The sequence below is a fragment of the Seriola dumerili genome, unplaced genomic scaffold, assembly GCF_002260705.1.
Source record: "Seriola dumerili isolate Sdu_G_001 unplaced genomic scaffold, Sdu_1.0 BDQW01000052.1, whole genome shotgun sequence".
Lineage (NCBI taxonomy): Eukaryota > Metazoa > Chordata > Actinopteri > Carangiformes > Carangidae > Seriola > Seriola dumerili.
The window spans coordinates 17,448,891-17,474,197 of record NW_019174307.1 but is presented as its reverse complement, the minus strand read 5'-3'; the positions used below and the strand labels follow the sequence as shown (position 1 = coordinate 17,474,197).

At 40.8% G+C, this 25,307-nt stretch overlaps 1 protein-coding gene across 3 annotated transcripts in view; it reads left to right on the top strand.

Annotated features, from left to right (window-relative positions):
- The window catches only part of fgf14 (fibroblast growth factor 14), a 97,360-nt gene that overhangs the window by 61,967 nt on the left and 10,086 nt on the right, over positions 1–25,307 (top strand). For 2 of the 3 annotated variants that reach the window (XM_022740465.1, XM_022740464.1), the window contains exons 2-3: positions 4,840–4,950; positions 6,174–6,277. In XM_022740465.1, coding sequence (XP_022596186.1) covers positions 4,840–4,950; positions 6,174–6,277 — 215 coding nt within the window. The remainder of the gene's footprint in view (positions 1–4,839; positions 4,951–6,173; positions 6,278–25,307) is intronic. The other variant, XM_022740466.1, reaches the window with a different exon arrangement.

The window sequence follows — 25,307 nt, the reverse complement described above, 5'->3', positions numbered from 1 at the left end:
CTGGTGTGTGCACAGATGTGGTTTCCTGTCCTCCTCCAACACTCATGTACATATACTGGGAACTCTCTGTCATATCAGCTTTGATTTTTAATCATCCATACATTTTGTTAGCAGATGCGGAGGAAATGATCACACTGATTCTATTTTATTTAAGGGATTTGATGTGAGCTGTAAATCCTATTTCACTCAAACCCTCTAAGTGAGCTGGGGGGCCACATCCAGCTCGGGCTCGCCCATAATCTCCCTGCTCTGGCTCCAATTATCTCACTAGATTAGATCCATAGATCATTAGATCATGTTACATAGATCAGACCATTAGATTAGCTTACATGATCTAGAAACCCATTAGAGATGAATGCCCTGCATCACCGTGGCTGTTTATTCAAGAGCACGTTGACAGGACACAGCAGTGCGTCATCAGTCAGCTATCAGAGCCGTCTGTATCAGATGAGTTATTGTTGAAATGTCAGAGATGTTGATGTAATAGAAATGGGGGACGTGGTGTGAGGGTTGTAGTTTTCCTTAGCCTGATCTGCTTTTCCATGACAACAGGAGCAACACAGAGGGGCTTTTCCTTTTGCAGGCTGGAAAAGCCCTTCTCCTATTCCAGAAACATCCAAAGTGGGTCAAGCAGGGCAGGGCTGACAGCAGTCTACAACTGCTGCTGCAGCTGTGCCCGTGTGTGTGTGTCCTCTGTGCTGTGTTTGCTTTGCACCGAGCAGAGCATGTGTCTTTGCACAGACAGACAGACAGACAGACAGAGGAATGGCACAACAGAAAATAAGAAAGGAAAGGAATGAGGGAGTTGTAGGGCCGCCTTGGAAGAAAAAAAAATAAATAAAAAAATAGAACTCACAACCTTTTGGTGACAGTTCAATTTATATGCAGAGAGGACTTCTGCTGCAGAACAACACGATTTGAGATCTTATGCCTCTGATGCTTGTTGTTTTCCAAGGAAACCCCCTGCTGCTGCCAAACCACCACTCCGTTTCCCTAGAAACAAAGAAGTGGCATGTAGGAACATACAGTGCATCTGTTGTAGAAACTAAAACCAGTGCGACTGGGAAAGTCCAACCGCAGTGATGGTTGGATGCTCCTCAGTGATAAACAGCACTGTTTGTTTCACCGTGCACAAAAGGAGAATATTCAGACAGACGAGGAGAGAGAAGCAGAGAGCAAAGAGACAAAAAAGACAAAGAGTAACAAAAGAAAGATGAATCAAAGACCTACTCAACTTAGGGGATTCCACAGAGACAGTTTCAAAGCAGTTTTGGATTTTAAAAAGTGCATGCACCAAATCAGGCTTGTCTGACAGAACTGAAAATGCTGTGTCATTCTAAAAAACACTGAGCCTTTCCTCTATATTCCTCTTTGCATGCAACATCTCTCTCCTCCCTTTCTCATTGTCGTCCACTCATTCTCATTCTATAAATTGCCTCACTTACTCAGTATTTTATAAAGAATGCATGAAAACAAGAGTGTGATGTAAATGATGAGGGATATGAAAAGATTTCAGTTTCGTGGGAGAATGAATTACATCAGATTCATCTGAAACGTTTTATCTGCTGGCCGTGAGTAAGTTTGACCTTCAGCATGAGTTGTACAAATGGGTTGCCAGCTTTGTAAGAATTACAAAAGCCATTATGTCATAGTAATGTATGCACTAGCATACATGAATGTCTGATGTTAAACTGTCAGTCATAAATAATGCCCCTGGTATTTAAGGATGTGAGTGAATTCTAGACATATTCATTCAGACACCCCTCAGAGTAGGATTATACATCAACTATCATCAATTATAGAGACTTATCTCACACGTTTTTCCATTGGTTTGTGTTTTTTTTTTTTTTTTTTTCCTTTTTTTTTTTTTCAATTTTGATAAATTAGCTAAAATCCTACAGATTTTCATCTCACTCTGGCTGCAGCTCAGAAATACTGAAGCTCCAAACTGGAGGGGAAATCCATGTGTGTAAGAGATATACTGGCTGGCTCGCCCCAGGGAACACAGCCAACATCACATGATTTATAGCACGATGGAGGAGCCAAGTTCACCTCCACACACACACACACACACACACACACACACACACACACATAGACGGAGTATTCAACTAGCCAGCAACCAGTTCTGCGGTTTTAATTATTACGGATTGCCTCCCACTGATCTGCCTTCAGAATCAATCTCACTCCCCCACATTGTTTGAATGCTGCTGATCAAAGTCATTAATCGATCACAGGTTAGCCGACTTTGTGTGTCCGCACAAGAGTATTTGCTCAGGGGAATTGTGCACTCATTAAAAATCCATACAAAAATGTGTGAGCAATCCTTGTGTCTGTGTGCACGGGTGTGTTTGCCTGCTCTCCCTACTGTACGAACACTCACCCGTCTCCACCGTCACTGCACTGTTGGGAGTATGGGTGTGGTCTTGAGGTTATGGTGTCTGATTGCTGGATGGTTGTGTGTCGTGTTTGAAAGCGTAATTAATGACTGGATTCAGCCATGTCCATTGTTATAGCCGACTGCTGTTTGCAGAAGCAGCGACTGGAGGGCAGAGTGATAATGAAAAGAGGGAGATTGAGAGTGATACAGTAAAATCAGTAGTGAATTTGAGCTCTGACTTTGAAGCAACGCGGGTTAAGTGTCTGATGTATGAAGTGCTGAAACAGTAAGTTATTCAATTAGTCAACTGAAAGAAAATTCAGAAGTTGTTGCACAGTTTAAGGCAAGCAGAATTTTTCCAGAGGTATTTCAATGTTAGTCCATATGTAGGTTTATTAAAGTGTTTCCATTCCTTTACTTTTTTCATTCCACTTTCTTTTTTGTTTTGTTGTAAACCCACAACTAAATTACTAACTGTTCAAATCACTTATCAAGCAAAAAATCCCAGACATTTGTCGAGTTCCAGCTTCTCTAATGTGAAATTTTCTCACAGTTCTTTGTTTTATGCCAGTCTAAATTGAACATCTTTGTATTTTGGACTTTAGTATGAACAAAACAAGACATTTCAAGGAAACTTGTGATGGGCAGTTTTCAATGTTTCCAGACATTTATTGACTAAACTATGGGTGAACTATTTTCACCATTAAAGGAGATGGATGAAAAGATAATCGTCGTCTTAATTTTAAAAGAAAATCCTCATTTAAAGACACAAATATGAGATGGTAAATCAAATTTTTGATCTTCCATGAAAATTCTTTTCATGATGTTTGATGATAACTTTTTTTTTTCTTTCACTGGTAGATATGTGCTTCCGTTGTAAATAAATCAATTAATTAAAAAGAAAAACGGCACATTTACAGCTCTTTTGTAATTAAGTAAGTAAGTTTTCATTCATTGTTGCTGTAACATGAGGTTGTAGGTGGGCAAAGGAGTCAGGGCAATAAGAGGATGCCTTTTGTGTCCTGTTTACAAAGTAAAGTATCCATTTGTCATGTCAAAGTCAGCTACAGCATCATCATCAGATATTAAACCCAGCAAACAGAGGAAGGATGATGTCTGCACAGTGACATCTGTCTGTGGCTGAGTGGCTGCAATAGTTCTGACTGTGCTGAGTATTATTGTAAACCGGAGAGATACTGTCACCCCCCTGTCAGCCTGCTCATGGCGCAGCTGAGGCGCTCTGACACTCAGATTCTGCTTCCGCCACCTTTTCATTGTTCTGGTGAGACAACAAAGCCGCGCCGCTGAATTACGTTATAGCTGTATTATTCAGATACACCAGGAGAGAGGCTTTTTCTCCCCTTTTTCAGGCAGCAGTGGAAAGGTCTCGGAGCTACCTAATGCCATCACCTGACAGAGCCCTTTCAGACGAGACTGCCTTCAGCAGTACACCGATAGGAGAAAAAAAAAAACCCTCTCTGCCCTCAGCAAGACCTCTTGAGTTCTCCTCTGTGGCCATTCTCTCTATCTCTCCTTTTCTTTCTCTCCTTTTCTTTCTCTCTCTCTCTCTCTCTCTCGGACACACACACACACACACACTTGCAAGGAGCACGGTTTAGGCTCAGGTGAAGTTGATTGTTCACCTCCCCAGGGCTTTCTTAGAATGAAATCTGGTGTGATAGCTGTCTCCACGATAAGACTTATGTTGATGGTGTATGACCCCAGTGGTTGTCCGTGCACGCACACACACACACACACACACACACACACACATCCCCAGATGAAGAAATATTGTTACACGGCTTGAGCACAAGCAATATTTTTCCAGCGACATCTCAATGTGCAATCATAGGCAGGTTTATTAGAATGTATCCTTTTCAGTTTCCCGCTGCTTCTTACTTTTTTACATTTGCACTTTCACTTTTCTTCCTGTTATTACAAACCCCGCAAAATGCCAATTAAACTGCAACGTGACTGGATGAGCTGTCATTGGCGCTTGGCCAGTTTAACTGCAGCGGTGATTTATTTACAGTAGATATGTGGCTAATTCCCCTGTTGGGTCAGCTAGACGGGACAGAGCATAGACACTCTCACATCCTACACACTAAGAACCCGGAGAGGGTGCTGTTGGGTTCATTATGGAAGTCAGGCGACTGCAGATTAATTCTGCTGCCTATAATTGGATGGCCTATCTCTGAGCATGGCAGGGCTTATGTGCCCAGAAAGTTGGCTGTGGGATTTGCCGGTGAACATACACAGGAGTCAGAAAGTACTGTAAAATAGTTCAGCACGGTGTTTCATGCAGTTAAGACACATATATTACTCACTTTATTTAAGCACATGGTTCATTTCTTGAAGCTTATTTGGTTTTTCTGTAGCAGTCCTCATAACCAGCTTTTCGACATTTTCATAATTGCTAATGTTCCCCTCTGTTTTTTCCCTCTGTTTCTCTCCTGCAGATCCCCAGCTCAAGGGTATAGTGACCAGGTTATATTGCAGGCAGGGATACTACTTGCAAATGAATCCCGATGGCTCTCTTGATGGGACCAAGGATGACAGCAGTAATTCCTGTGAGTATCTTGAAAATGTCCATTGACCTTCTAGAATATAACTCAACAATTTCAAACTCTTATTATCCAGAAACTTAATCATTGTACTGTAGGTTCCACAAAGGTCTTATTTGGGGGGGGGGGGTTCGGTTACACATACATTTCTCACTTCCTGGTCTAGATTCATTCCTCATATGCAGGAAATGAACCAGCAACCCTATAGTCAGTGTCTCTAAGCTTAAGGCCGATACTTCCTCTTATTTTTCATGGTTTGGAGCAGAAATGTCTGCTTGTGTTGCAGCTATATGATCACACAGATTTGTCCTCCCCTCTGAGAGGGAAAGTGGACCAGGAAACAGTAGGCCTACCAGGGAGGCAAAGGTATTATTAGCTTGTTCTGGCACTGCTCCTCCACTGCTTCAGGCTAGGTGGTTAATTTGATTCCTGTGCTTGGTGCTAACACTGGTCTGACACTCTACATTGTGTCACTTAACTCCTGTCAGCAAGAGGAGATGTGGCACATGTCAAATCTGATTGATTTTTCGGTTTAAGGGATTTATTGAAACAGTGGGAATACGTATACGGTGCACAAGGGATATATCATATCATTAAAAGGTCAAATAAAGTGTTGGCACTGATGTCTCCACATTAGATTTTACAGTTTTGAAATTTGCCAGAAGCTACAAAAGAAAAAAAACAATGATCACCAAGTAGTTTTCCCTAGGCTCCATATCTGCCAATACAGAGTACTTAATGGGTCAAGCAGAGGTCATTATTTGCCTTCCATATACACACACACTTAATGTCAGAGGCCAGGCCGGTCCTGTTGTTTCTCACCAGTACACAAACAATAGCCATTACCGACCAGGCCCAAGGAGTCTGCTACAACAACAAAAGGGCTATTAAATCTGCCATGCACCAGTGGTGGCCCCAATTACAGCCACTTCTCAGGTAGCTCTAGGTGGCCCAGGTTATGCTAGGCTAGTCACGTTCACCAGCCAGGCTGCAATTCATCTTCAGAGATTACCTAAATGCAACGGCTAGCAATTGTATTATCTATGCCTTGTGAAGCATTAATGATAGGCAGCTTGCATTTGGATGATGAATTACAGTGGTGTTTGTTTGTTTTGTTTTTTTTCAGGGTATTTAATGTTCACTTAATGGTTAGGGTCTGTCTGTGGTAATGATGTTTGGTGATATTTTTATGCATGTGTATGTTTCCTGTTCACATGTGTGTGTTTCAGCTTTGTTCAACCTTATTCCTGTGGGCCTCAGAGTTGTCGCCATTCAGTCCGTGAAGACAGGGTTATACATCGCCATGAACGGGGAGGGCCACCTGTACACATCAGTAAGCATTCTATTCTATTCTATTCTATTCTATTCTATTCTGTTATTTCTATTTTTTGGATATATGAGAACATTTTTGTTCCGCTTTACACACAAAAACGTACATTACACAATTATTAAGAATAATTATATAAATATGTTTGTATCTGTACTACATGTATATATGAATTACCCGTATAAAGACAGTAATTCAGACATAGATGTAGGTAGATATATGTAGTAAACTGATCAGTGTTCATGTCAAGCGAGACATTAGTCCCAATGAGGGTCCCTGAACATGTCTACGATATTTACCACATTTGCAAAAGGATAATTGCATTTCAGTGAAGGTAAGGGATCCCATTAAGCACAAATTCATACATATAGATTTCTATTCATCAGGTTAAATGCTCCAGAATTTTCATTCAATGTGAAAAAACAAAACAAAAACACATTTATAGGCAGAACACACATTTCGCTCTCTCAAATGAGATCTGCTGCCCTGCAGATATTACAAACTTATCCGTTTTTTGGTGTGTTAGTCAATAAAAATGAATGAGATGTTTGCTATTACCAAATGAATGGTGTGATGCTGTGACGCATGTGTTTATCATAAGAGGAAGAGGAAGTGAAGCCCAGAGCTGTTTTTTGAGCAGATTTGGGATATCTAAGGAGCAGCCATTTGTTTTCATTATAATATGTAGTTATCCACTGTTATTGACTACCTCTCTTCAAAATAAACGAGGCTTCTGCAGGCCAGACAGCCAAAGAGGTGATAAGACCTCCCCCAGAACAGATAGTGCCTCTAGTCTCACTCCTCCACCCTGTCTTCTCCCAGTCATTCAAATCAATCAGCAGGAGGAACACTGGGGAGTAGCGCTCCTCTCCCAGACAGGAGTATCCATCAGAATCACTGTCTCTTCTTCCCTCTGCTGTCCTCATGTTCCTAATCCTCAGAGTGCACAGCAGGAATCGCCATCTTATTTCTCATTCATTACCTCGGAGGTTTAGAGGAGCTACTTCTCTTACTGTACAATGCACCGGTATTCCAGTGGAATTCTCTCTTACTTAATCACTGCTCCACTTAAGCCATGAAATTAAATTCATTCGAGGAGGATTGACCCAGAATCCTATGGATTGTGTTAAGGAATTGCACAGTGGGGATTATGAATTAATATATATATATATATATATATATATATGTATACTACATATATATATATATATATATATATATATATGTATACTATGCGAACACCATTCTGCCTAACACACAAGAAAACATAATTGTACAATTTGTTGATTGCAGACACACATGCCGACATATTTGATTGCAGAAATGTCGCACTTCAAACCCAGTTGTCAACTTTTATAGACGGTGTACTAAAGAAGGTTTCTATTCATTGACTTCATTCATCATTTGTTGATACAGGGTCATCCAGTGAGAACGCTTATCTCTCTTGTACATTGGGTGACCTGTAAATAAAAGCAAAAATTCAACATTTAGACGAACATTCGAATTTACAAAACTGCAAATACATGATAGGGATCAAATTTGTAGAGGGTGAAAAGGAGCATAAAACCTGCAATAAATAAAAAAAAATCTGAGCGGAACAACATGGGATTATATTGTTTATGATGTATTCACATAGATAATCTGTGTGTTTCAGTGCTTCCTTTCCAGAATTCATGCAGAATTGATTTAATCATGCATCTCTATTATGATTGTTGTCCAGTACATGTTATATTAATGGCATATGCTCTCATGATTTTCCATGCTACTCCACTTGTCACATTCAGTGATTGTGGTGTTTTTGACGCCTGCACGTTGATCACCAGTGTTTTGGCGTCTCTGTAGTAAGCCGACGGTCGCTGCTGTGAAAACTTACATCGAAGTGTCGATTGTCAGACCTGCTTCATAGCTGATAAATGCTGCTAATTGGCATTCAAACTAACATCATTACATCAGTCTTTTATCGTCAAGTGTTTATTTTATTTTCTCCACTTGCCTCCGGTAATGTTTGGTCCATGCAGAAGTGCTGCGTAGCGGGCTCTCGCTGAGCCCGGTCGGAGCACTGTGTTCCTTCAGCACAGTTTGCCTTGCTCCCCTCTTCACACAGCTCCCCTGCTCCATTTGCAGCTTATTTCTGTGCTAATGGAGGTTCTGATCAGACCTCAACTACCCAGCCACCCACTCAAAGGTCTCTTTTTGCTCCTTAGTGTGTGAATTACTCCGATAATGGCAGCCTTGTAAGATGTTCTTCATCCTCCTCCCCCTTCTTCCTGCCTCTTCTGTGCTCCTCTCTAACCAAGGTACAACCATTCCTCCCATTATCGCTCTGTTCCTTCGCAAGTGAGGATCTGACAGTCAACCTTTTCCTCCCATTAGAGGTATTTGATTATAGCGCACTCACATTTTCAGAATCTACTTTGAAGGTTATATTAATGCAGGGAAATTCTGCAAAAAACAATGTTTTTTTCTCTGGAAAAAATATTCTTTTTCAACATAGTGTTGTTTCCCTGGAGCCAAATAATTTTTATTAACCAGAATTCACCTGGTCAGTTGTATTCTTTCACAATATTGAATACATTACAGAGGCTTTTACTGTGATGACGTACTTTAATAATGAGTGACACTCAATTTTTTAACAGATGAGGTGAATCAAAAGGAGAGTCCCACTCTTTCAGAAAATAGATGGAGAGCCCATTCAAGGCCTCTGGTAGTGCATCATATTCTTTTGTGTGAGGCACCCAAGGCGCAGCGTGCAGCTCAAATGACAGAGATAGCATCAAAGTGACTGTGCAGCCTGGCACAAAGGACACACCACGGAATAAAGGAGAGTTCAATCATCTCACCCCTTTTCAATCCGCTCCTTTTGTATCTGAGCCAATAAACTCTCGGCTAATTTCTCCTCCAGGCTGGTCCCTGGATCAGGCGTTTCTTCTGAAATGTAATAAGAGGAGAGGAATTTTTCCAGCTTGTTGTCGAAGGTAGCGGAAAACACGACTTATTGTGGTCTCTAGATAACTGTAATGGGAACTCTTTATGCAAAGACAAGACTATTTCAAATAAGATGAAACACAAAAACCTTAATTATTCTGTAGGGATGATGATATTGAATCCCTAAAAGGAAACAAGGAAGTGTTGGGTTGTATAGTCTTGTTACACATGATGAAATGGTGGTGCCGGAGAATGCAACTCCCTTGTGCTGATCTTGTTGTCATTTTTCAGTCCTGCTAATACAGTCTGCTACCACCTCTCAAGTGTAAAGGTTGGGCATTTCATGGTCGGCTGGTTTTCTTTAGAGCTAGTTCCCCATTCCCTCACTTCACTGGAGACTCTCACTGCAGGTTTTCTTTATCAGGAGCCTGCACTTGTTAGTGCTACCTTTCATGATTGTCAAATTGACTTGCCACATCACTTGAGTGGTCCTTTTTAGAAATGAAATCCTTGAGAGAGCCAATCCGGGAGCAGCGCGGTGGCTTTAGCTTCACTTGTTAGAGGCTGTATCATCAGTGGTATGAAGAAGACTGAGGGCATCTGTTTCCTGTTATGCTCAATTCACAATGTATGAAAGCTCCAAGGAGCTTGATGTGAAGGCTCCTTCAGTTTGCATCAGTATGAAAATGAAAGTGCAGGGTGGTGATGTGTGGGGAAGAATAGAGAAGAGCAGCTTATTCAGGAGTAGGTGGTGTGAAACCAAGGGAGTCCTTTGAGAACGCTCAAGACAGGATTCCCTCGTGTTTGGGTATTTGATATTTTTCCTCCCAACATTATTATTCATCTTCCAACCTCTTCGTCCAATTTACTAAAGCAGCTCTCATATGTTCAGTCTGTTGAGGACACCCTCACATGGAAGCACTTTGCTCCTTTGCTTTCATCTTCATGTTTCCTGCAAAAGCATGTATTTTGTTAGTGGAGGTTGCAGTTCCACCTGATGTTAAAACAACCTTCCAGTGTGAGATTACAGTCGATTGGGATATTTAAACAAAAAAAGTCCATAATTTCCCATGGCCTAAAATGTCCTAAAGTGATATCAGATGTCTTATCTTGTCTGACCAACAGTCCAAAATCCAGAGATATACAGTATAGTACAGTATATACCATCATCTACAATAAAGAAAAGCATCCAATCATCACGTGTGAGAAACTGGAGTGATTGACACTTTTGCTTAAAAAAATGATTATCAAAATAGTCAATTGACTATCAATTAATCGACTAGTTGTTGCAGGTCAAATATATTCTCTAACTACTACTACTTGATCCTTGAGGCCTGTGACAGCATAAATCAAGAAAACAATTTGTTTCAAAGGAATCATTGCAAAGTGAATCCGCAATAATCTTGTTGTTTTATGTTCAACTTTGGTTCAACTTTAACACCCGAAATAAAAAAAATCTTGGAGGGAATGGAGAAAAAGACAGTCCAAAACAGAGGAGGCGATCTTAGGTTATTAGCTGTGTTGCACAATACACTTCTTTATATACAGTAACTATCCTCTGCTGTTGTGTAAACTGCTCCACAAGGGAAGCATGATCTGCTGTAAGGAAACAGGAAATATGTCTTGGTTAAAACATGCTTGTAGAGCCATCGTGCCGCACTAACCCTGGCATGTTTCCGTCTGGACATTATATTAACGTTAGCTTGTTAGCCACCTTGTTTACTAGCACTGTGAGTAGTCACTATGTAACAACCTATTGCAAGGATGCTTGGATGAACTTTGCTATCCCACATTCTGATTCGACCAGGGCTTAAGTGTAATGATTGGAAGAAAGAGAAAATATGACAAAATAAGACTCTAGTTATGTACTTGCACATACTGTATGCACACATGAAGATACAGAAGATCAACAGAATTGTGACACCTCTTTATAAGAACAAGTGTGAACAAGCACAGATGTGTATGTGAGTGTGTGTTTAGGCTACATGCAGCATCACTGCCCAACAGATGGCTTCGTGTGAACATGTTTTATGGGTGTTGATTTGCAAACCTGCTATGAATGAAAATGATCTCTCTCACAGTTTTTATGGAAGGATAAACAATGGAGACGTGTGGGGTCAGAGAGGACCCTGGTTCTTTTAATGCAAATGGCGCCTGTGGCTTTTCAAACTGTCAAGCTGATCTTCTCGCTTTTGATAAATGACATTAAACATATATTTTGAAAGGGAAACTGATTCATTATACATCACTCCTTGACATACCGTAGCAGCAAGACTGATGGGAAGTCAGGCATAAGTGAGAGGTCAGTCAATATTATCTTGATTGGAGACAAATGTGAAGAAGAGTCACTTTTAGCTTGGACATTTTGAGGAAACAACAAATAGCTGAAATTCTGCTTAAATAAGTGGCACCTGTAAATTCATTTTAAAGAAAACAGGCATGTCTTATATCATCGCTTCGGGATTAAAACATAACTAAATGTAATTTTCATAAATGAAGCTTCTAAACGGTTCCCATTTATGTCTCTAACCACTTGAACAAATCCACAGAGGCACATGAAAAAACAGTAGTCTAACAGCAGAAGAGCAGAGAGGGGCGCTGACCATAATATTTTTCACATTCGCACAGATTTCTGGTACCTATAGTAATTACTCAGATGATTCTGCCTCCAGAGGAGTGTCGAGCTCAGAGCTGAGGTGGAGGGAGCCTCATTATTTCCAGTGTGTTGCTCTCTTCTGCCTTTAATGCAGTGTCAGTGTCAGGAAGGGTGGCGGTCATAAGGGCTGGAGGGGGAGCTGCTTCATGCATTAATGAACAACAAGGTCGGAGGTAGGCGTCAAAGCCGAACTGGTGAACTGTTGGTCGAGGCCAAGAGGAGCTAAGAATAGACTGACCAGTCCTCCAGCCATTTAATTTCACTGTTGTTATTAATGGCTTTCTAATGGATGTACACTCTTGGCTTGTTATACAGTCTTTCAGGGCAGAAAACACTGATTGGCTTAATGTTGCTATTTAGACACCGTCCTTCTTTGCAGAATCATGTCAGCTCTGTTTGATCTATGCAGCTGGGTTGTGCCAGTGGAAAAACAAGTTTTACATCACCGCCATTAAACAGGGAGTCCCCCCACTGTGTGTTTGGCTTTACCTGTGGGGATGATACCTCTCTGTATAATAATTCATAAATACACAACACAGCTGATTTGTCCTCTATTTCTTTCCAGGTCAACAGCTTAAGGTCTATTAATGTCACATCGCCCCGTGTTCCTCCATCACTCTCTTATTCCCCTGTTTATTTAAAGCAATTAAGAGTTGGCAAGTGCAGCTGTTTTCTGAGTCACCGGTTTGCATGATACATACTGTGGATTTACGATGTGCAGATACAGCAGAGCAGGGACTGAATGTGTTGTGAGTATCGAGAAACTCTCTTAACGCTCTTACGACCAAATCATCACCATTAACCTGCCAAGTTGTGTAATGTAAAAACCTGAGAGGTTTTTCAAATTCAATGTTTTTGCTGTGATTCGTGTCACAGTGTCATCCCACCTATTATCATGTGCTCGTGTCATGAGCGTCCTGCAAAGTTCCCCTCAGACGTCTCAGTATATGGAGCATTTCAGGCGGGGCTTGCATAGCTGATTGCTGCTTCGTTCATGCCTCACTATCAGCGGCTCATTTGTTAGCTTCTCAGCTACCAGCTGACTATAATAACATTCAACAGCCATTTACATTTTTCACAATTACTCTCCTGATTCTCTCATGCTAATGTATTTGTTGGTGCACTTCCTTCCATCTTCTTTACATGCTAGTAGTTGATATAAGTGAGATTAGTTCTCTGAGCAGAACTGTCCCAGCTGCTCAGATTCTTTAAGAGCTGCCGCAAAGAGCAAAGCCTTTCCTGCCAAATTTAACTGTAACTATTTGATATAAAGGGTGAATTCACTTGAAATGACTTTTGCTAATCTCCACCTCTAGTCTTATGCTTGCAGACCAATCATCCTCTTCCTAGGTTGTGATTCTCCTCTTTTTTCCTGAAACATGAAACATACTGTTGGTGTCTGCTAACATACGTGCACATAACTATACATTGTTGCATTTACATAACCAGGAAGTATACGGTGCACAAAGAAAACCTGGAAAGGAAACCCTATTTTCAACCGAGGAAGATAATTCTTCACTAAAGCGACAGGCTGTTTTTATAAGAGCTGTCATACATGTGTTGCACTGATCACTCTTTGAACTTTTACATCTTTGCTTCTCTCATTGGATTCTTTGCTTTAGTTTTAGTGCTTTACATTGGTGATTGCCCCACCCCAGTGCTACACAGTGTCCTTTCCTCTACCAGCCATTGTTGTGCTGTAGTTGCACAGTTATTGAAATGCACATGCTGGTTGATCTGAGAGCCTGCACAAGCCTCTGTGTGCATCCCAGAAATCCCTTTCCAGCATCTCCTAAAGTTGTTTATCTGTGTCTTTATAGAAGCATGTTCCAGCTGTATTTCTCCTCCCAGAGTGGGCTGACTTCCTACCACGGTGGCCATCAGCCAACTATCGATCCGTCAGCTAGAGCTTGCACTGAATCTCCCTCATCCATCTGGGATAATCCTTACATCTCTATTAAAATGGAGTGTCCAGAAACACACAGACAGTGGTTAGTCGGCATGGCAAGGATGCTGCAGAGATGGCCATAAATTATGTGCTGCTGACAGATAATGAGAACGCAGGAGACTGGAAAGAAAATAAATAGTGCTTCGACTGGTTGGCAGAAGAGGAGTTTGGAGAGAAAAGGGGGAGAGGGAACTCTGAGGTGTGTTTGGCAGGGAAAGCCCTGCTGTGGTCAATATAATCAGTGTAGCGTGCAGACAACCGCTGCTTGCCCCCATTTGTCCGTCGCTCTTTCTGCTAAAAGCATGCACCATTTTGAGCAACACAAAGCACATCATCCGACAAAACCCGACAGCCTTTTAGAAACACAGGAATTTTAATGTATTAATTTCTCTTCATAGCGGTTTAAAAAAAGCCTTATATCAAATGCAGAGTACTGTTACTAGTGTCCTCTGTGGCTACAAATGAAAGAGCAGTGGAAATGTTATTGATCTCGTCTCATCTCTCTGTGATTACCTTTCAGAGATAATCTTTAGGTATGGCCATTTCCATAAAGTAGATCCAAATCTATACATAAGCTGTTTGGTTGCCTACATATAGACTTTTTAATACCTCCATCTGCTTCCTGATCACCTGACCAAGAGCCCGAAATGTTAGATCCCAAGGAAGATGTTGAAAATCATGCTAATTTGCATTTTAATGAAATGTTTGAGTACCAGAAGTAATCATATTTTATTACCGCACATGCTGTGTGGTAATCGAGTGTATTTTTCGGTGCTTGAATCAAGTGGCTTCAATCATGAATTAATGAAAAGCAAAGTCAACATCAAAGTGCTCAAACGGATGATTGGCTGTCAGAACCAGGGTTTATATTGGTCTTCTTGGTAAATTGAAAATTTCCATATTCTCCACCCAAACTTTTGACATTCGCACAATATTATACATTTATTTAGAAAAACCCTCAAACCTTTTTTTTAAACATTTAGTTTCTGTCAGCTGGTGTCTGTGGATGTTCAAATCAACATTCACATCTGCTGTCTCAGAGTTGTGTGGATTTGAAGTGAATATTGACCAAAAACCTTCACCAGCTACAGGGAAATTAGCTAAGCTTCAAGTTAATTGATTGTCTTTATAGGAAGGAAGACGACAGTGAAAGGTTTTATTAAAGATCCCATACTGTATAAAGTGAAACTGATTTCCATGTCTTTTTTGATTATAAAGCAGGTCTACCTTCTACATTAATACTGTGAAAGTATCTAAACGCTCAGTCCACAGAGAATTGCACGCAGCCTGTATTCAGAGACTGAGCCTTGAAACGAGCCGTCAGGAATTCTGGAACTTTGTGATGACACAAGAAAGCAGTCACCGCTCTCAGACATGCCCCAAGCCCCACCCACCCAGACTCATCATTCAACCTTGCAGGATTTGGTTTCTCTAAGTGTTTATCTGAAATCTATTATATTTTTTATTAGACCACTCAGAAAACAGTCAACCAGTTTGGCTACTTATTGTAACTAAAACTCCAGAGAGAAGCCTGAGAGAGGACATGTAAAACTACACTGAGATGGTTTTTGGTTCTTAAAACTACAAATATGTCTTCTCATGGTTCAACTTCAAATAAAACACTGGAAAAGTGTAAAATACGGGACCTATAAATGAATGATATAATGAATTCTCTCCAGTGCAAACTACTGTGTATATATATATCAGTTAGCAAATGTTACTGATGAGGTTCTGATGCATGGCTACACTGCAGGATGTCCACTGTTTGAAAGGTCCGCCTCCCTTTCCAGTTGGCTAACCGCCAGTATCTACTTTATAGTTATGACATGAAACTTCATCAACTTTTAACAGGCTTCTGGTGTGGGAGCTTTCATGCACAGTTGCCTGCTGTCTCTCCTGCTGTTGCTTGTGCTACATATGAAACCATCTGATAATATTATAAAAGTGCAAGAGTAATAAGTTAGCACTCGTCATGCCGATAGTCCACCTTGATGATCTCACCAGGGATGCTCATGTTTATTTTTTGGTGATTTGATCTGATGCTGCCAACTAAACAGTTTTTGGTAACAGTCATGATGAACAGTCAGTACTCCAGACTTCCAAAGTAAGTGTTATAGACCATGCAGCCCAGTGCCACTGCCACCCAGCTAACACTGCCATGTGTAGCTATAAAACCTCAGCAATTTGCAGACATTAACCTGTCATCCAGGATGGCTGTGGCCCTTCCACTCTCCTAATAGTTAAACAATTTAAAGAAGTTGTTCATGTCAGCCATTAGTATCACTCACTGATTCGGTTATTTGTTGTTGTTTTTTTTTTAACCTGTGGTCCTACCTGCCTCTTTTACCTTGAAATGGCTTCAACAACCAGTAACATTTATTCACACCAAGTGCCATGAACTTCCTTGTTTCCAGTGCTGTTGTCTCCATTCTCTTTATTTTCTTTTGAAAACGGCTCCGGGAAAAAAAAAAAAAAAAAGAAGCCCGTTCATAGAGTGGGTCTTTGCACTGCTTAGATTCAGGCCGCTAGTGATAAATAAACACACGTTTTTATTGAGCATGCTTTCATTAGTGTGTATGTGTGTGTGTGTGTTTACAGCGCTGAGCAGCAGAATAAAGGAGAAACAGAAGAAGAGTAGGCGCAGTGAACTGGGAATTCAGATAGTCATCTTTGTCCCTCTGTGAGATCCACAGAGGAGATTTTAACATGTACAAATGCAGATGGCGTCATTGTCATTTTCTCCATGAATACATATTGCAGTAGCTGTGAGAGCAAACACGTCTCGCCTGTTCACTGTATTAATGACCCGAGTTCTGGCCTAATTGCTTTCCTAGTGTGTAAATGTCAAGCACCATGCAAATACAAATGGCATACTTGTGCTTGTTGCCTCAAGAGCAGTGTAATGTGCAAATGAGCAGTCAGGGGATGAGGGTTCATAAAGCAACAAGTAGCCCTCAAGAACCCGGTATCCAAACAGTAACCGGAAGCAGATCACTCGCAAACTCATACCCAGATTGTGCACTTAACAGTCCTCTTGGCTACTTTTTTCACCGCTGTAGTTCTGTTATCACAGTTTGGGCGTGTGCGCACTCAAGCGTTCAGATGAGCCTGTTCAGCCATGTGGGAGTTTAATCTTTACATGGAGGGTTGTCTACTGTGGTACCCAAAGTATAATCAGCGAGACCAAACTTCCTGTAGAAAGCCCAAAGCCGTAGGTGAGCTCCCGCCTAAGCCGACAAACAGGCTTTCGCTTTGCCCACGAGATTATTTAGAGTTTTTCTCTTTTTAAAAAGAAATTTCGATTTTCAATTTTTAATTTCACAAAAATAGTCAAAATCAGATTTAAAAAAAATCAATTATCAGATGAAAGAAATACCATATAGAGGTCATTAGAAATACCACACTGTATAATCAGCAGCTCATTTGCACGTTTTTGTCCTCACTTCGTATCGCTGAAATTGTTGTGATTATATATTCTGAGCTGTCTTTGCTACAAATGTCACTTAATTTACTGTTAACGATGGTGAACTTTTCGCAACAGGAAATACCACGACTTTTGAATGTGTGTGAACATGAAAACTAGGTGGAAAATAATTGATCCAAATTGCTCCTTTTGAAAACAAAACAGGCATATTTCAATGAAGATCTGATATCTGCATGACGCTGCCTCCATTGAGACATGGAGAGGGTCTAACAGAGCGTGTGTCAGATATCCAAGTCTAGCAATGCAAGACAAAGTAAGCCACAGTAGATACATTATACAAAGAGAAGTCACGTATTTCAGTTTACTCTTGATACTATTTTGCGTCAAGGAATGATTCATAAAGAGACAATCTTAGGGGTTACGGCAATTTCATCATGTTTCAAACCGCAGAAGGACTTTTGTGTCATGCCCGCGGGGTTGCAGGTTCAAGTCTTATTCTCAGTAGCTGGATCACAGTGCGGGGGTGGTGTGTGTGTGTGTGTGTGTGTGTGTGTGTGTGTGTGTGTGTGTGTGTGTGTGGTTTGCTGCGACAGAAAAGCCGTCAAGTGTTCAGCCTCCCCTGCAGGTGTAATAGCTGTAGTCTTCTCTTTTCCTCCACAATCCTTCTGTCTTTTTTTTTTTTTTTTTTGACTTCCACCCATGAAATGAAAGTAACATTTTATCAAGCTTCACCTCTGGAGTTGTAAAAATCAATACAGTGAGAGCTTTTTACAGAGGGGGTTGTAAATCATGAAAATTAATTCTCTTAAATCTGAGCTAAGACTCCGCTGTGTCTGTGTGACTCTTCACACTGAGCCAGTCAGGACAACAGCTGCCGCTGGAGCACCACAAATGCAAATTCAGGGACAATAGTGTTTTTCTGTGCAGTATACATATGTATTTTTACTCATATATTCTATACACATCATTGGTGTAAAAGTTTTACTGTTTGTTAGTGTCATATATATATTTTTTCTGTAGTTGATCTGACATCATTCATTCTGTATAGAAATAGTATCTTTCTCCTCTTATCAGAATAGCTCTGACCTGTACATGTGCATTTTTATTCATATGTATTTTCTTTCATCTTGTGGTTTACGATACCTCGCTGCAGAAGCCAGGCAGGTCAGAGGAAGTTATTGCGTGATACACCCACGCACATGTTTCTACTAGAAAGCTATTCAAACTAGAAAAAACATGCACATGCACACAGGGAAAGGAAGCTCACACTTGTGTGGCTCTTCAATAAAAACACAAGCAGCAGTTAAATATCTTGCACTTTCAAACTCATCACACACTGTTCCCTCTTGTATTCAACACAGCATGTCTAGTAAAATCTTCTACACCTTTGGCTCCTCCGTGGGGACAGAAAACATTTGTCACAGACCAACACCAGTTGAGGAATTAACTTTATAGGGATCAAATAATGTGGCACAGAGCTCCTGGATTGGGTCTGGACTCCTCCCTTTTGTAGACATGCCCAGGGTCTTTGCCTCCATGCAATTGCACATTATGTGTTGCTTGTGCCTATGCACCAAAGAGTAGTTCTAAGAAAACAGTTGTTTTTCTTGGAATCTCTGCTTGTGGTTATTGAAAGCGCGCCACCTGGAAGCTGGGAACACAGATCTGGTGGGGGACTTGAGCCTTGAGAAACCTGCAAGCAGTGATTGGGAGAAACATCCTGCCTTATCTGAACCTGAGTGGTGCTTGCTCTTGACTGTCCATAATAGGTAGCATGTTTCAGATTATTCAGTGTAGTTGGTAACAGAACATCTTACACCAAAGACAGATGATTGACTTTGTGGTCCCAGCATCAGATCTACAGCTTTATGTGTTTGACAGTCAAGGTGGTGAACAACCACAGCAGTGGATCACCCCCCCTGGTGGTACAAGGGGTCTTTTTCCTGCATCCCAGCAGAGTCTGGGGGGCATGGAACCCAACAGGGCCATCATCAAAGTCTTCAACTGCTTGTAGTTGTGGCTCTCATCAGTGCCAGTTGTGGTGGCAATCCAAGAAGACCGCAAGAGAGCCAACTGCCATAACAAAGGCTCAGAGTATATTCCAAAGAAACGGGCTGCTGTATGAGAAGACACTTTCTCCTGAGGATTTCATCCACGGCCCTGAAATAACAAGGTTTCCTGTCTGTTGAGATCTCAATGCATGCAAAAGAACACAGAGGAATATAAGGTTCATTGAGCATAGTGGAGCAGAACCATATGTCAGGAGGAGCACTCCAACATTAACTCTAACCTGGATAAGATCCAATACAGGAGTGAAATGGAGAAATTCAGAAGTCCTTGTTAATTAAAGTTCAAACCACAGTGTTTAAACAAACCGGAGCTTCACTGAAGGGCAAAAACCATAAGCCGTAATTTGGAACAGTTTAGTTCTGGCAATATTACAGCAGTGGAAGGAGATAACGATGGTTATGTCATTTAATGTTGAATGATAGCTCTGCATCAAAGGTATTTCACAGATGAGTTATTGGAGACAACTTTTAACAAATAAATTAAATACTGATGTCACCTGTAAGGAACTGCCCCCTCTGAGGAGGAAATGCTGACAGTGCTGCTCAGTGGAAGAATTTCCAATATGTGATGTAGAAATTATAAAGACTGTGAATAGATAGCTGTGATCCTGAGCTGATATTGGCCAGGTTACTGATTAGTATTCCTCCCCTGAAACTGTGTTTGGTCCCTTTGATATTAAGACAGATTGCTTGTATTGTAATCATTCTTCAGTTGCTTTCTTTTGATTTCTGCAGGCAATAACCACACGCTCAAACACAGCCAGCCAGCTCCCAACAATTTATCAACAGCTTTAATGAGAATCTTTGCATCTTTGCAGAGTTTAAATTTAGTATGTGGCGTTTGAACAACCAACCCACTGACTGCCTGATGGACAGGATTTGGCTTGTGGTTGAACAGCTGATTGACAGGCCGGTTGGTTCTGTGGTTCCTTTCTGGCTGACTGGTTGAATCACTTAGCCTTCCAGCTGTGGCCACGCCACATTTGATCCTCAGAGAGAGGCAGACTGTCGGGGAATCCTCTGCTGTCTCCCGCTCATGCACAGACACTCAGGTTGAGCGCTCTGGCTGCTTGTCAGCAAGCGTTCAGGAGAGATGGACACTGTGAAATGGTCCATCCACAGTCAAATTTCGAAAATATCAAATATTCGTGCAACCATATCCCTCAATCCTATCCTATCCTAGGCCAGGCACTTTGAGGACACCATCAGCTTTAATCTAGCTCTTTAGATCTAGCTGTTAAGGTCTAAAAGTTCACTGCACTGCAGTTCTAACATCTGGCGTTTGTACATCTGTCATCGCACACAGTCAGTCGTAGTAACTGCGAGGTATAATTTGGTTAACTGTTCCTAATGCCAGCAGAAATGGTTATGTCTACTAATGTAATGCTCTAGCTTCCAGATTATGCACTGCACTACAACCTCTGCCAATGAATGATATCCTCATTGTTCCCGTTTCATAATATTACCATCTGTGACAACCTCTGACGTGCCTCTCAGAGACGCAGACAGCTGTGATCTGTTGGACCCAATTTATATGTGTGCTTGTAAACTGTGTATTCTTGTGTATGTATAAACTTGGCGCATTAAATCTGGGCATAAGGACGTGTGTGTAGCCACCCATAATAATCCTGTTTACAAGGGAAAATATATTATTCGTATTATCCAGGGTAAATGGTCTTTGGAGTTTCATTAAAGGACCATACCAGCCTAATTATAAATCATGTATAGTGTCTTTTTGCTAATCATTTCTCAGTTCATGCTGCATAGTTTTATATTTTTTGATTACTTTTTCCCCACAATTCCCAGCAGCCCTTAGTTTCCATCAATTTTTGTGCGATTTGAAAATCAGTTAGCTAATGTTTAAAATTTCCGCATACATGTTTGCTGATAATATTCATATTATCATTTTGTGGTAATGTTGTTTAAATGCAGCTTGATATGAAAACTCTGGCTTTATGTTCTCTGTGGACATGGAGCAGTACAAGAGTCCGGGACAAGACTTTACATCATACGAAAATAAATGGAAGCTAATTGTTAGTGTGTAAAAGAGCACAGAGGGTTGTGCACTGATTTTACAAGAGCTCATCACTGTATGTATTTATTTATATATTTATGTATTTATTTTGAGGTGTCCCCAGTCTTTCACATGTTTGAGTGTGGCCTTCAATGCTCTAAAATTCACATTACAGACTACAGAAGGAATTCAAATGCCATTCTTGCTACCATGTTTGAGCTACAGTGAATCAATTAAAAAGAAAGGCCCTCATTCGTCCTATAAGCAGGTCTGGATGACATTATTGGTAAGAATCACCAATGTGTCACACACAGTACAGAATGTTAATGCATTATTGTATTCAAAATTAGATTTTTCTAAGTCACTAAATTAGGTTTAATTTGACATACTGCACATAAAAGAGGATGTGTGAAGTGTTCCAAGGCCCCTGTCAAGCTTTTGTCCCCCTGGATCATTTAACAACATACCTGGCATCAATTAAACCATGAAAATGTGTGTGCACTCGTATGTGTGATGAGAGGCGGTGCTCAGGCACAATTTCATGCCAAAACTGGTACCAAAAATTGCACCGCGCTGCATTTTATCTGCATGAACACCCTCTGCTGTGCTGATCCACCCACACAGAGCAAAGTGTCAGCTTAGAGCCACAAAATCACCAAAAAAAAGACCAAAGGACAAAACATGCAGGTGTGTCCTGACTAAAAATGGCATTGCACCTGCGTTCGCTTTGTCTCTGCTTGTACACACTCAAATACCAATAACGACATCAGCAATGACAAAACTGCCACTAAAACTGAAACACTGTTATTAACATCACTAAAGAAGGCAGACGCATCTAATGTTAAAAACAACATGTACACACTCATGGTTTAGGTTTTCCAGTTTGATATCAGATAACAAAAAAGAGGAGTTGCTCTCCACAAACACTGTAATTTAGTCATGTAAATGAATGCTCGCTAGAGTTGAGAGCCGAGATGAGGAAGATGTTTAAGTGTAAAGAAACAAGAGAGAGTCACCGCCATGTGAATCTACAAGGAGACACAAGCACTTCCTCTTTAAAAAAAAAACTGGGACACTGTTCCTGAGGGTGTAAACAACACAAACAGAGCAGAGACAGAATCACACAGAGAGGAGAAGCAGCTCTGTACTGTACCTGCAGACACACCTCTCACAGAGCACTGTAACTCCTGTAAAGCCTCGCAATGAGTGTCTCTTTATGAGTTGTTTTTTTTGTTTTTTTTTCGTGCGAGCTTGGACTTGAGGCAGTGTGCACATGTAGAAATGAGTGCGGGCGTGCATGTGTGTGTGTGACAGATCTGAGATATGCTTGTCAGCTTGTTGCGCAGGGCAGACTGCCGACTTGCCTGACGAGAGATGACTAGCCAATCTAGCAAAAGTCTGGCTGCCTTGACACCAGTCTGGCACCAATTTATGGATGAACAGCAGCAGAGTGGACAAACACACACATACACTTGAAACCCCACTAATCTTGTTGTGGGTGGTTGCACTCAAGAGGCTCTCCCACAATGTTTTTCTTTTTTAATTTAGTATGAGAAACACATTTTTTTTTTCTTCTTATATTTACTGCAGTCTTTAGTGATTTCAATTAAACATGAGTTTGATTATAATGGCTGTTGTTTTCGGCCACTTAAGGCTGATGTTTGTTTCAAAACCCATCAAATCTCCCCTAACAAATAGTAAAGAAATACCTCATTTCCAAATTTAAATAGTAAAAGCTAAATCATTTTCACATATTTCACTTGATTGTTATCAGAAATAATATTTCAGACGGAAATGTCGCCTATGAAAAGTCCTTTGTCCGATAAGATGACTAACATAAATCTTTAGCTTTATTAGCTATATTTACCAGCGGTTCACTGAGTATAGTGACACTTCTGTGCAACTTTCCTTTTTTTCTTTTTGCACATGTATGTGTGTTTATGTGTGTGTAGAATGAGCCAGGGGAGCTGTGCCGTACTAGTGTTAAAGGGTCTCTGCCTTCAGGGAAACTTAAGTGAACACTTAAGTGCTTCTGGTGGCTCAACACCTTAAAGGTGTCGCTGCTTTTTGTCGTCCTTTCAGTTAAAAGCATATAGTGTAGTGATGTGAAGCACACACATTTTTGTTCACTTGGGTTAAAAAGGAAGATTTGCAACAGCATATTAAGGTGACTGTATAACTAGTCTGATCATGGCTGTCAAATAAAACTAATTCTATTTCACCCAGTGAATTGCAGTCTGCTGGTTTACTGTTTTATAGGTGCAGAGACGGACGTTTTTAGTTATTTATCTACTTCAATGAATATGGAAATAAAATGAGCACAAGGGGAAATGAAAACTCATTGTATTTAGATAACATGATGCAAAATACTTAAAAACAAAAACAAAAAATAGCAGAAAAGCAATAATGAATTAAGTCATTTGTCACATTATGAGTTTCTTTTAATGAGTTTTGTTGTAATATCACTTGTCAGCCTAACAGCAGCAATTCATTTGGAAGTTTTATGTAAAATTCTTTTGATAATCAAACACAGACTCGGTGATTCATAACCATCATTTAGATCTGCTTCTCTTTAAGTCATTCATAAAACCAGTATTATTTTTATTGCAAGTGAATTGCAGATGTCTTCATCAGTCGTAGCTGATAATGTCTTAACAGCTCATATCTGATACAAGTCAGTGTTGCAGAGCATGGCAACATGCACTTTTGTTGTCTGCACATCCAAAAATCTGTGAAGACAAAGAGCAAAGTCGAGAGATATTCCTTTGACATTGTGACTTTGAGGCTCAGCCGAGACGTCACCTTGATCTCACTCTGACTTCTCTCAAAGCCTCATCTATTTCATAAAAACATACTGTGACTTTTTAAATACCAAACTCTGAGTGTAATGTCAGTTTTTGAGTCGGTGCCTGATTTCAAAATGTTCTGAGACCTCAAGTTGTTGTCATGTACCTGTAACCACAAGTGAAATTTTTTCCCATGTCAATAATCTGTCCTGTTTATCAGCACATATGCTACTAGTCATGTCGTCTGTATTCAGACCATTCAAGAAAAAAGAGAAAGGAAAACCGATACTGTACACCGTCTATGCACACGATTCATCCAGCTGTTTACTGGCGACTCTTTCACTCAGTCCCTGTCTCGTCTTTCTCCTCCGGGTTTGATAATCAGACAGGCCCGCTGAAGCCCCCATTGTCTGCACACACTGTCGACGTGACTCTTATACATATGAGAACAGCTTAGCATTGTGAATGCAGCTCAGCTTTCTGGAGGTTGACCTTTTTCCATGGATTAATAGGTTTTATGCTGGCAGCATTAATAAACAATTTCTTCGTTTCCACAGTAGGGTATAGTGAGCAGTCACTCTGCATATTAATGTGTGCCCCCCCCCGGTCTCACCTACTTTTCAGCGGTCATGTTTAGCAATCACGACCCTTTTTTGATCCAGCCCCCCCCCAAAGGATGTTTGTCTCAGAGTCAGTTTTTTTGCTCTCTTGTCTTTAAATGCACATTCACTATTTTCAAGGCGTATTATATGAAACTCCAACTCTCTCCATCTGCCGTTTGCCTCTTTTTTTATCTATTATTTTTCCCCCCAAAAAATTGCCCCTTCCCCTCAATCCCACTTGTGTCTTTCTCTTTATTGCTCTGACTCTTCATCTCTCCTTTATTTCGGTCCCTGTCTTTTTTGCTTTGGTGACTGGGGCTGATTATGTGGGACTGAGCAGTTTTGGCCCTCACGCTGTCTGTGTCCAAGGTCAATTACGGCCTTCCCATTCAGAGCATGGCCAATCACTGGCCAGGGAGCCACTGATGTGGAGCGCCAGGCGGGGAGATCGAGCGGGAAGAAAATCAACCGTTTGGTGCCTCAAAAATGATTCGATTTGCCACTGGTGTGAAAGTGTGTGCTGTGTCTGAGTAGCCCTCTCCCTTTTCTTCTTCAATTTCACCCACATTTTTCTAAAATATTAGTTTGATGCTGGGTAGAATTATACAGCAA